Source organism: Leuresthes tenuis, unplaced genomic scaffold (genome assembly GCF_036924035.1).
Source record: "Leuresthes tenuis unplaced genomic scaffold, fLeuTen1.0.hap1 SCAF_2, whole genome shotgun sequence".
Lineage (NCBI taxonomy): Eukaryota > Metazoa > Chordata > Actinopteri > Atheriniformes > Atherinopsidae > Leuresthes > Leuresthes tenuis.
The window spans coordinates 8,595,211-8,607,976 of NW_027325356.1; the positions used below are offsets into that span (position 1 = coordinate 8,595,211).

Genomic DNA, 12,766 nt, shown 5'->3' on the forward strand with positions numbered 1-12,766 from the left:
GCATGTTATATAATCCAGTTCACCCTAATGCATCGAGGGACCAAGAGAGGTTTGGCTTTACCTTCTTCATGAGGAAATCGTTCATGCTCCTGTAGTCGTTGGTGCAGGTCAGGATCTGCAGCGCATCGTTCTGCCACTGAGCAGGTTCCATGGTCGCACTGCTGATCTTCACACTCCGCCTTCGCTTCACCTTGGGAGAAGGTTCCTTGTTCTCCTTCAGATCTTTGAACCCTCGATCCAGTGTCAGATCAGGACTGCAGGGCGGCGACATGTTTTCCTGACCTGCTGTGTCAATGAGAATTTCAATCGCTGAGGCTTTATGGGAAATATTGAGAAAATCTTCATATTCCAATCAAAATAGTTCTCGTAGAGTTTGGAAACTCATTATTACAGCTTCCTTTATTATGTAGCATAGGGATTTTATACTTTTTCTTCATCCAAAGTTTGAGTCCATCTTATTTGATGTAAAATCCAACTCAAATGCTCTCTCCAAATCCTAACTACTGATTTTGTCCAAAGGTTTTCTATCCATCTATACGTTCGTGCAAGTACTGCCTGTATATGTACATCATGCATCATTTTACATTCTATATCCTCCCACTGTGCCTCATACAAGAGGTTACAGCTATGCAGTAATGCTTTGCTATGGTAATGCTTTGCTCTGTGCTGACATATCATTTCTGACGTGTTACGCTCTCATCATCCTTTTCCTTTCGGTAGCTGTAATATTCTACATAGTATCCAGTCATTTTTTTTTTATCATTGTGTTCCATTCTTTAAAATAAAAATGAGACAGCAGAATAGGAAGGGTTCAGAAAAGATATAAAAATCTTGGTAAAACATTGATTTTAACAATTTCAATTCTTGACCTTAATTTTAGAAATGTTGATGGGGTTTTTTTTGTTTTTTTTTTAAGTTTCACACTTTGGGCAGAACTACTTCTTAGTATCTAAATGACTCTCTTTCCAATTTCAGTGGGTATGCATTTTTGAGGTTTTCAGACAAATCTAAATACGTTCTGATAGTTTTAAATAGTTTAAGTAAGTGGTGTAAAGTGCTTACACATGGATATCTCACCATCTCCCAGCAACGGCCCAGTGTCCCCATACTCTCCGTCCAGGGAGTCAGCCCCACAGATCAGCTTTTCTCTGGACGTCTTCTTATCCCCGTACTTTGTTTTGCCCCAAAAACGCATCCTACGAACCCTGGTTAAAATGTAAATAACTTATTTGTGACTAAACCATCCTTAAAATTGTTAAGTAAGGAACAAAAAATGAAGAAAACATATCTGTAAAACTAGCACTGTGACCAACCTTCCATCTTGCGAACTCTTGCGCATTGAGTCTACTTTGCCGAGATCTCCTGACGACATGGCTTTGTGTATCTTCTTTTGCTCCTCAGAGCTTTCAGGCTGAAACAAGGTGAAGTTGGACAACATGTTAAAGACATTTCAAAACAGAAGACAATACATTGCATTTCCATGTAGTCTGGTACGCTTTGATTTGAGGGCATCTTTAAGCCAGTAGATGGCACCATCACACCTCCAGTGCTGTACATTTTACATTAATCAAAGCTTCTTGTGAGGATATCTAAAAGAGCAAATTCTATATGCAATTTTCATGATATTACAATGCAGTAACATAGAAACAGAGAAAAAAAGATGGAGATGGTTTTGTTAAGCAAAAAAAAAAAAAGTCTCAATCCCTTTTGAAGGATTTCCAGTTTGACAAGAGAACAGCACTATCTGCCAAGAAAGGAAGTGTGACCAAGTGACATGCAAATGTTCCTGTTTGAACCAGAAGGAACCAGAACTAAACGAGGGAGAAAAACCACAGCGGTGAGAGACAGAGTAGCCAAAAAATGTTAGTCAGGCAACTATGTTAAAAGTTTAATATTTTCAGGGAAAATACATTTCAAAACTTATCCTGCATAATAATATGTAAAGTAAATTTTACACAGATGGCAATGGCTGGCTTTCAGTGACTGTGACAACCTTAAATTATGTCTTCAAACACTGACAAAAATATATATGTAGCAACAATGGCAGGATAGCTTTTATTGCCGATTACACAACATTATTCAGCAGGTATTTCAAAACAGAAATACCTGCTAGGAAATGCCTTTGAAATGTCTTCCACTCTTTGGAAAAGTTACTCTATTAAAAAGAAACCAGAAATATTTTGAAGCTCAGTTTGAGTCAGAGGTGAGATGCAGACCTATGCTCTCTGGGCTGAGTGGGTTAGAAAAAAGTCAAGGAGAAGGCACGCTTTAACAAAGCAGAGAGGGCCACTGGTGGCTCGGATGGCGCCTGTTACCATGTCTGAGTCACTGAAACAGGACTCCCTTAAGCCTGCCTCCGTGGAGTTCTGTTTGGAGAGAGGTAGAGTGTAATGACGGGGGCTGTGGAGGCTGTCCCCATCATAGTCTTCCTCGTCTGAATCGCCCCCAACTGAAAGGGTGGGGGCGCGGGTGAGGAAGTCGGAGCGGGTCCGTGCCATTCTGGCTTTCTTTTTTTGGCCCACTCTGCCAACCTGGAGTTTACCAGAGGTGATAACAGCATGTTTAACAGGTGCCTGTACTGATCAGTAGAAGATACTTAAAAGCATTTTTCTTTGCCCTCATGTCGTCAGCTGCGATGCCTAAAATTAGGAGTTATCCTGCAAAGACTCATTCAGTAACAACACAAAACATGCTAAATGAAAGCGTGGCTTTTTTAAAATGATTCCAAAAAAAATATGGGCTGCTTACATCCCGTGCTTTTGCTCCTTTAGAGTGCTTTGAGGCTGCTGTGGGTCCCTCTGTGGGAATGGCTGCAGGTGTTTTAGTGGCAGCATCACTGTCAAACGTGACAGAGAGAAGGAGGAAATCATGAGTACCAAAACCTACTGCTATAATGTAAAGTCATCATTCATTCATTCATTCATTAAATTAAAGGATCTTCTTTTAATTAGAAGACAGTTGCATGAGAGGCCAAATTTAAAAAACAACATAAAATGAACATTACTTATGGACTATAAATCATCCTGCTATTAAAACCCCCATATAAGTGAACCACTAAATCAGTTCCTGCAACATAAACATGCACAGAAAAACTACAGACTACTCACGTTACAGATGCTACTTTGTCCTTTGGAGAGAAGAAGATGCTGCCTGGCTTATCAGTCATACTGACTGTGGTGCCTGGATGACTTGGCAGCTTCTTGGTAGCTGTTCGAACTCTGGTTCCTCCTCCATCTCTGGACTCCAGTGTGAGTTTGGGTGCCCAGCCCTCAGCAACATGCCTGCTGTCCTTGCGCCTTTCGGTGGGAGCAGAGAAAGGCGGAGGGGGCAGCTGGGGGTGGCGTGTGCTGCCATGAGTGTCTTCGCCTGGAGGAGAGTGCAGCATTGGGGGAGTTGAGTCTGACTGCGTTCTTCCATGAGGAGCTTGCTGAGGTGTTCTCTCAATCAGCAGGGAACTGGGTCTAAGGGCCTTTCTGGAGGTTGCAGTTTCAGAAAAATCCTGTCCACCCTGTCGGCTCTGCTGTATCCTGTGCAGAGCTTCTCCCCTTTGCTTCTCAAACATGTCTCTCTCGTACTGAGCGAAGAAAAGACGCTGCTGCTCCAGCACTTCTTTCTGTTGTCTTATCTGCTCCATCATCTCCTTCTCGTTCTGCTGTTGCTGATTACGCTGCCGCTCCTCTTTCTCTTCGTTGAGTCGCACCAGTTTCTCTATAACAGCCTGGTCTGATCGACGAACGGGACCTTGAGATGCAGGAGCTGGAGCAGGTTTCTGTATTGAGGGTGTCTGGGATGCAGAGTCTACAGTAGGACGGACGATGCCACTCAGCTCTTCACTGAGTGGCGTTTCTTTCTGCATACTGATGACCACGACCACGGGTCGGCGTGCTGACTCTCGTCTCTCTTTGAGAGACTTGGTAATGGAAGTGGAGGCTGTAGAGGCGGCTGCCTCTTTGTTTCTCTGAGGCTCTTCAGCAGGATGATGGGAGATTACTGTGCTGCCCTCACGAGAAGGGACGTAAAATGTCGGGAGGTTGTTCTCAATTTTGGGCGGATGTGAGGGAGCACAGGGGACTGAAGGATCCATTTTGTTTGGGCTCAAGCTCCTTTGTGAGACATCTGAATCCCAAAAGCCTGGCTGCTGTGGTTCAGCTGGCTTTGGGCTTGTAGAAACAGTCTCCACATCAGGTTCAGATACTGGAGCAACAGGTGGTAAAGGGGAGCAGGTGTCATCACTGTCTGTAACCTCCTCTGTCGCCTTTGGGGGCTCCTCATCCATAATGAGAAGCTCAAAGCTGCCTTTGGAGCTCTGGCTGTCAGGGGTGCCTTGTGGGGAACGAAGAGGCGGGCTTACAGGAGGCACCAGCTCCACGGACCAGCGCTTCTCCTCTGAGGGAGATGAAGCTCCACCGCTATTTGCCCGGACCTTGAGGAGCTCCAGGCTGAACTTGGCCTGCTCCAACTCCCTCATCCGTCGGCTCTCTCTTTTGGCACGAGTGGTTTTCTGGCTGGGATCATCTGCAGCTCTAGCTCTCTCTCGTACCACCACAGCGGATGATGGGAATGAGGCTGATGCCTCAGTTTCTACAGCGGAGGCACTCTCTTTAGTCCTCACTTGATCTTCATCTGCTTCTTCTTCCTTTACAGCCCCCCGCTGGTTGCTGACTTCTTGGAGGCTTCGTTCCCGTTGCTCGTAGGAACGATCCTCCCAAGTGCTGAGGTCCAGCCCCATGATTCTTTCAGGCAGCTCCTCCTCCTCCTCCTCCTCTCCAGGTGAGAGACTCACCTGGCCATTCTGTAGCTGAAGCAGCTTCTCCTGCTGCTCCCTGAGTCTTTGTTGTCTCACTTTTCTGAAGCTGCAAGTCAAGGTGGGACAACCGTTTCAGCACCATCTGAAACTACTTTCTTTACCTTTACTTTTCAAAAAGCTAGTTATGAATGACTAATGTTAACTTCCTCAAGAAACAACCATACGGAGTCTTATGTACAAAGTCTTGCTCTCAGCAGCTTAGCTGATTGTAGAGCTACTTTGTGTTGGATTGCTTGCATAATGGTATGTTCTTAGCAGTCTTTTTGCACACTGAACAAAGCCCAAATACACTGCTGGAGCTGTGTGCAAAGATTAATCTGGTTTTTCACAAGCTTTTGCAAAATCACTCAGTCATCTACCTCCAGAAGCTATTTTCAAAGTAGTGACGCTTTGTAAAAATACAAAAATATTTTCATTTCACCGTATGGCTCACCTTTGCCTGGTGAGGAAACCTCTGCAAATTGCCTGTAGCAGTATAACAGCACCATACAGCCGCAGGTAGGCTTCCCTGGCTTGATGACAGCGCCAGGCTGTCTGAATAACCAGAGCAGCTGAGCAGCGGCGATAGAGCCAGAACCTCCACGCCCTCTGTAGCACCAGAGCAGCCTGCCTCCACAGCCTGAACCTCTGACGCTCCCTGTAGCCTCGCCAGTGTGTCTGCAGACACAACGCTGCCCCCTCCTGGACACTGGGATCATAATCCTCATCCTCGTCCTCCTCCATGGAGCGGGAGGAACGCCACCATTTCTGCAGGGAGATGAGGACAATGATATGCTATGCTCAGGACACAAAGTCTGTTTTTAATAAACAGGATTTAATAATTAACAACCATTTTCTTTCACAAAATGTTTCTTAACTTAAATATACAATCTGAATCATTTCACAGATGGAATTTATAAATAACAATCTACTCTAAATATCCAGAGGAAAAACATCTATTTTAATAGTTTTCTTCAAGGAAGAAAAAGCAATATCAATCAATATTAATCAAACTTGTCGCTGCAAGTGTGAAATTGACATTTTTTGTCATTTTCTCCCTTTTTTTTTCTTTCATGATTCAAAGGTACTGTTCGCCCTTTACAACTGAGACTGGATTTGTTCCACTCTTGCGACTTAACCTCGTAAATCCATTTGATCCCAGCAGAACTTCATATCTCCCCCCCGCCTCCACCTTGAATGAAGAACTACACACAGCAAAGCTGAAGCTAAACGGTTGCCTCCATTAACTTTGACAACAGTGTTCGTTCTCCTGAAAAGCAAAGACCTTCAGGATGCATGAAGGAAAAAACTGATATCAAATATGGCTTCGAGTATGATAAAACTTCTCTTTGAGAATGCAACTAGCAGATTTGTTTTGTAGAACTCAAAGCATTTCTACTGAAGGCCACTATGAGAAGGTAACATTTTCTAAAGCAGATATCAGTATGAAACGTAATCACTCAAATGATGAGAATTTCCTTTTTATTTAGAGTTTTAATGTTAAAAAATGTGAAAGATCCAAGGGTAAACTATATTAGAAAAAACACTGATTTCCATTCTCACCCTTTATATTGAATTGTCTGAATGTTTTATAGAAGAAAAATGGCCCAAAATATTCAGAATAAATAATAACCTCATTACAACGTTCCGTAAGTGAGTGTCAGCTCGGGGGGGTTACAAGATTTTAGAAACTTGATCAATTAAAAATCAAGCATCCTTCATATGAATACATAGTTTTCAGACTTTTCAGTTAACACATTTAATATCACAACATCATGCCTCACTTACAATATTGCAAATGTAAGCAGAATAATGCAAAACATCTGATGCAACAAACGTGATTTACATCACAAAAGTAAAACAAAACCTTGAACAATTAAATTTGTGAGTTTTTAATTAGAATCTCCAAGAATTCACTCTAATAGCCATTCTTTAGGTCTATTCTTTAGGTCCATCTATCATATTGTTACTTTCCAGCTACTAATGGAGCTTTTTCAGACATCGGGTCTCAGAGAGAAGGAATGGCAGTGATGATGAAAAGCGTTGTTTTGTACCTGGATGCAGATCGCCGCCTCTCTCATCCTGACAAACTGCTTCCTCTCCAGCCGGGCTCTGAATCGCCGCTGCAGCATGACGATGAGTCGGAGAACTTCCCTGTGGAGTGAGGCCTGCAGCCACAGGCGCTCAGCCTCCCGCAAGAACACCTGAGGGGAGGAACCGCGATGGAGTAAGCACGGACACTTATTAAGAGCGAGGCTGCTCGCAAAGAAATATATTCACATTCCACAAAAAAAAAAGCTCACAGTCAGTTACAAACACACACAAACAAACCTGAAACCCCCCCGGACGGAGTCACGGTCACAAGAATGTCAGGTATGATGCTCTAATTATATAGACAGCATCCCAGAAGCATGGACCCCTCTATCATGCCCCATTCATATACACACCGTCTACATTACATCCTCTTCCAAAGGCAGGATGCTTTCAGGTAATATGAGGTCATCTGAAACACCAAACTTTGCTTGTTTATTTTTAGCTAGTAGCATTTGACTTCATGTTTAGGTCTTGGATGCAGCGACAGCAATGCCCTCAACATTTTCTTCAGTCACCAAACAATGAAATTCATAAAATTACAGGTTTGTTCCACCCTTTATTGTTATTTCAGTATTAAAAAACATCTGACACGCCATGGATTTACTGTGCCTAAGTGAACTACGTGAGGAAAAAAAAGAGGGCAAATACCTTTGTTTTTCCTACTTGATACCCTTCTGGTTGCAGGTCGAGCTGATCCAGACATTCTAGGATGCCCTCTCTGGACGCACTGGTGCCCTCTGGCAGCAGTGCAGTGTAATGGTGGATAAAATCCTGCCAAGAGAATTGGAGAAGGTGTTAATGAGAAGTATATATCTACTTTGCTCTGTTCATTTCGTGTTTCTGTCCAATAATGTGTCCAACAAAAGTTTTACATCTATGAATCTGCTAAAGTCATCAGTTTATCCAACATTAATTCTAGCTCAGGATTAATGGGCCGGGCCTGAATTTCAGCTGCACCTCTCTGAAACTGAGGAAGCCATCTGTAGTATCCCCTGAGCGGATGTTAAACAAAAAAGCTGTCATTGAACATGTGGTTTCAGGTAAAAGTCCATATTTGGGGGACTCAAACATCATGGCATAAATATGCTGAACTCCCACTCTTCAAACTGAGGCCCATTGTCTGAATTCAATACAATCAGAACCCTGGGCTGTAGGGGGTGGACAGGCAAACAGATGCTGTGTTTATACAATTACAAGCACGGGGAGTGTTTCAGAGACCCGAGGACAAAGCAGAGGCTCTGTTCCGAACAGCAGAGTCCTCAAAAGTGATACCATCCTCAAGACATTTCTCATTAGTGCTGACCACAGCACCAAAGATGCTGTGAGGAATTTTCTGGTAAATGACAATGTCTGGTGCTAAGAATATCAGAGTGAGATCACTGAAATACTTTCATGAGGTCATGTTTTTAACCAAAAAAAAACACAAATGAAACAAAATGTAAAGGATATTTATTCTTTCAAAAAAAGTTGTCCAGCGTTGTAGGATGAAAAAATAAAACAAATTGGTTCCTTTGTGTCTCTGTATTTGGTAACTGCAGGAAATACATTTCTACATTCTTGTTGGACAAAAGATTTTGGCCGTGCAACATTCCTAGTCCGTGTTTCATCATTAGTATCAAAGGTAACTACCACTTAATAATAAACAAGTTAGTCACAAAAAACGTAATATTTGCTTCTTTGATGAACCAGAGCTGTGCAGAAATACAGATTAGCTGAACTCATATAGTTCAGTAACAAATGAGGGCCTAAAAGGTGCTTTATCTCATGAATACATGGCTCTTTTAATCAGTTTAAGTGCTTTCCAACACTGCTGTTTTAAAGTAAGGAGAAAAACTGGTGACACTTACCCAGTGTGAACATTGTTTATGGACAGAGTCACGTCTCTTCAGTTAACAGTATTATGACCTTTTCTAGTTGCTTTCAGTGCCATAATTAAAATGTTGTTACCCCTCATTGTTTCCGAGAACAGAAGTCCTAACAGCCGAGCCCCAGCAAATAATACCTCAAGTCGATACCACTTTAAAAACAATGGAAAACAAGCTTGATATCTGGTAAAGCGACTTGTTAATAAGCCAGTTAATGTGATGTAATCATTGTCTAAAACCTTGGCAGGACGTGACTGGCGTGGTGAACAGTCAAAACCACAAAATGGAAACTACAGTAAGAAGAAACTGGAGTGGGAGTGAGCCCCTCCTAAATATTTCTGCCCAACAGCTAACTTCCAATCTGCTATATTAGTCACAGAGGGCTGACATCATTCTTTGGAGAGCCAGTGTGGTTAAAGACGGCTGCCATCTCCTTCCCCTCGAATTCCATCCTGACACAACTCACAATAAAACCAAAATATGGGCAACTTTGCTGACGTTTCCTGGAGGTGAATAAATCACCGGAACCAGAAAGGTGTTTAAAGTTTGTGTAACATAGCGCCTGCACAGAGGAGACCAATAAACTTCAAATATCTCAACACCTCTGACCTTGTAGCATATTGAGTGTTGGCTTTTTGGAAAGTATGTTTCGATTAATTCTTAGGAAACAAATACTTTTCAGATACTTTTACAATCATATACAAAAGGCTACATTCACAAGTCATGGGAAATAATAATAAAGCTGGTGTATACGGTCTTCTGCAGCTCTGTCATATCTGATCTGACAAACAGTTTTGTTGCCTTTCATGTTTGGACACAAACCATTTTCAACACAAAACTGTGTTGCAAACCAAAGCTGTGGAGCCTAAAGTGGGAAGATTTTCCAAACATGGATTAGTTTTATAAGGAAAGTGCAGTTCCTGAAATTTACAGCGAGATTATCATCTGCTGACTTTAAGATTTTACACAACAAATCATGGTGGAAGAAGTATGGACGTATTTTCAGCTAAAAGTATTCACAATGCAAGACAAAGTGCTGTTTATTGATTCATTCTCTTATGGTTTAATTAAGAAACACCCTGGCTGGTCAAAAGAAGAGTCAGCACCTGGATGTGACTAAGAAGATTATCTGGTTTGCTTCAGTTTTTCAGATCTAGGTTCAGCAAAAAAAAGATGACTACCGGAATATACTGAATGAAAGTTTTTCCATCAATAGATTTTCTTTTATCCTTAGTTATATTCCAAGATGCCAATGCTTAAATTCAGTGGAATAATACTGAAGCAGTGTCTGACAATGGACTTCCATAAATCTGGTATTCATTGCATTAACAACCCATCAAATTATCCACAGATAGCATAATGTGAATGTGAAATCTTATTCTACGGTGTAGCTAGTAACTACATCTATCAAATAAATGACTTTCCAAGAAACACATAACCGTAAATATATGTCGATAAAGCATCTCAAAATTCCTTCAAGTTCTACGGCTAGTTACTGTTCACAAAGGCAGCGTTCAGATGTAGACACTTTCTATCTGAAAGTTCCTGTTCAACCGATGGGAGCCTGAATTTGAGTGTAGAAGAGACATCTAAACAGAAAAGTGGAACTTATTGCTATGTCTTTATATTCCTATCACCCACATGCTGTCATTGGCTGGTGTCCACACACCCTCTATCGAACAGAAAATGATTCCCATTCACAGCAAGATTAAAAAAGAAAGAAGGAAAATAAAAGCAGGAGTGTCTCTGCAGAGAAATACACCACAAAACACTTCTACTGGCTATTAAAACATTACTGAGAGGGACACTTTTGTATGAGTCTGCATGTTGTTATGTTAAGGAATACTCAGCTTGGTCCGGTCACTTCTTCAGTTACATTCTACTACTGACTACCAAGTAACAAATGCACCACAAGTGAAATAAACTGTGTATGTGGACTGTAAAAAATATTTTAAAGTGCTCTCTTGTTATTTTTCACAGTAAATATGATAAAGTTAAAGAAACATGGAGAGAGGTATCAACAGGTTGTAAATGTGTGTTACCTTGAAGCTGTACTTAATGTTGTAACCCGACTGCCGGATTCGCACAGTCTCCAGCATACCTGTGTACCGCAGCTGCCTCAGCACCAGGTTATCGTTAAACCGTAAGGGCAGCTGAGAGAAAGAAAGAGAAAGATAATCGAAAAGAGAATTAAAGACGGCGCGAGGAGGGCGGGGCACAGAGAGAAGGGGGGGAAATGATAAACAGCTTTTTCAAAAAGTTCCAGCTTCAAAGGAAATAAGAAATGCTTTGAAAACTAAACCAAAACAGTCAAAATGGCCGCACTCTGGAGTGAACACACTGTACCTTGTCAGCGTTGGAGCGGATGCACTTCACAAAATAAGGCTCAGACTGACCCAGAGTTTCCATTAGCTTATTGAGAGAGGCCTGCAGAATGAGACACAACAACAAGCCATCACACTTCACAGCAAACGACAGGCTGACACACACTCCGCAGCTGTTTGACAGGCAGTGGTCAAACTCTGTCGTCATCTGCGAGTCACACTGGAGATTAAAGTCGCTGCCTGGCCTCATTATTACTCCAACATGTCCATGTTAGCATGCAGCTCTCAAGAGAAGATGTAGCATTTTCATGTGGGGTTGTTTGTGTGGAAACACATGGACATGTGTGTCAGCATGTGCATGTGATAATTCAGTGGCAGGAGGAATTCAGTGCCTCAGTCCCCCTTTAAGGGAGATTAAAGCAAGCAGTGCAGGACAGGATGTGGAAAGTGAAGTCATCCACACATGGATCCGGGGCTGCCTGCCTGCCAGAGGGGCCTCAGCACTCGACTCTGCCTCCAACAACCAGAGCACACAGTTCACTTTCAAAGAAGTCGGGGGGGAAATAGCAGTTTCTTGTTACTGGAGGTTGTTCGTAGGAGATTTGTGTGCGAGTGGTTGTCAATGAGAATTTTTTTTCATGATTAATGTCTTGTTTATCTCAGTCTTATAAGTTCCATTAGAAGAATCAAAGAGCAGTTTTCCTAATTAGGAAAATAGGAGTTCAAACAGGGGCACGTTCTTTTTTCTGTGTGAATTTAGTTCCCTCTGAAAATATTCTGTTTTCATGATCCCGTCACAGAATCAACAGTAGAGAGGAATTTTAAAAGGGTGTGTTGGTGAATGAGTAATGGCTATTTTTCAACTCTCTCACACAAAATCAAAAGTTTTTCTCATATTCTTTTTTTAATCATTATTACCAGACATTATGTCATAATCTGTGACTTTTGGGCGGGTATTACTTCATAGTGGAAACACATTGGGCAAATGCAGGTTTTAGCCAGTGGACAGTGGAGACAGACAGAGAAATGGAGCAATATTTCCTCTCATGGATTCTTGTCTGTAAAGGACACACCCTCCTTATTGTATGAACAGCTGGAGGTGGTTCCAGCTCAGGCGTATTGTGTTATTTTTGCTGTGAGAGCGCTGGCTTGTAAATCTCTGAGTTCTGCAGTGTGTCACCCTGTGTAAGTGTGTGTCTGACCTGAAACTGGGCACTGATACTGGGTGGTTTCTTCTTCTTGTGCAGGTGAAGCAGCGACTTGGTGATGCGGTCGTGAAGTGTCAGGTTGCTGAGGTACTTCAGTGACTTAACATTCAGTAAATGCTGCAGGTGTAAAGTCAGGGTCAGTAGGTAATCAGGTTTAAATCCTTTAAATCTAAGAAATCCAGTACTGTACCTTCGGAAGAACTGGTTTAGACTTGTAGTTTTTGTTCCTCCTGTGAATTGAAAGAAAACAGGTAAGCAGGTACGCGTTTACTGTCAAGTGGCATTCAATTAATTCCAGAAATTTTCCCTGAGAGAGTCGTATATTGCTGACAGTAAAGTGGAACTTTATTCTTCCCTCTGGGGAGAGGTCAGAGGTCAGGGTCGGGCACAGAACAGCACTGACTGAGCTGGTAGGAATGCAGTGATCACCGCAGCACCTCTCCACAGAGCAGATGTTTGAGCTCAGGTCTGTCAGGTTCACAGAAGTCT

The 12,766-nt window shown here is 42.3% G+C and overlaps 1 protein-coding gene across 11 annotated transcripts in view; it reads right to left on the reverse strand.

Annotated features, from left to right (window-relative positions):
* The window catches only part of myo9aa (myosin IXAa), a 106,960-nt gene that overhangs the window by 9,332 nt on the left and 84,862 nt on the right, over nucleotides 1-12,766 (reverse strand). For 6 of the 11 annotated variants that reach the window (XM_072380098.1, XM_072380093.1, XM_072380096.1 and 3 more), the window contains 13 exons: nucleotides 12,468-12,507; nucleotides 12,272-12,394; nucleotides 11,092-11,172; nucleotides 10,788-10,898; nucleotides 7,529-7,651; nucleotides 6,841-6,990; nucleotides 5,241-5,554; nucleotides 3,108-4,853; nucleotides 2,749-2,836; nucleotides 2,316-2,531; nucleotides 1,314-1,411; nucleotides 1,063-1,205; nucleotides 62-285 (listed from right to left, as the gene is read on the reverse strand). In XM_072380098.1, the coding sequence (XP_072236199.1) occupies nucleotides 62-285; nucleotides 1,063-1,205; nucleotides 1,314-1,411; nucleotides 2,316-2,531; nucleotides 2,749-2,836; nucleotides 3,108-4,853; nucleotides 5,241-5,554; nucleotides 6,841-6,990; nucleotides 7,529-7,651; nucleotides 10,788-10,898; nucleotides 11,092-11,172; nucleotides 12,272-12,394; nucleotides 12,468-12,507 (3,457 nt within the window). The remainder of the gene's footprint in view (nucleotides 1-61; nucleotides 286-1,062; nucleotides 1,206-1,313; nucleotides 1,412-2,315; nucleotides 2,532-2,748; nucleotides 2,837-3,107; nucleotides 4,854-5,240; nucleotides 5,555-6,840; nucleotides 6,991-7,528; nucleotides 7,652-10,787; nucleotides 10,899-11,091; nucleotides 11,173-12,271; nucleotides 12,395-12,467; nucleotides 12,508-12,766) is intronic. The other 5 variants (XM_072380095.1, XM_072380091.1, XM_072380090.1 and 2 more) reach the window with 4 other exon arrangements.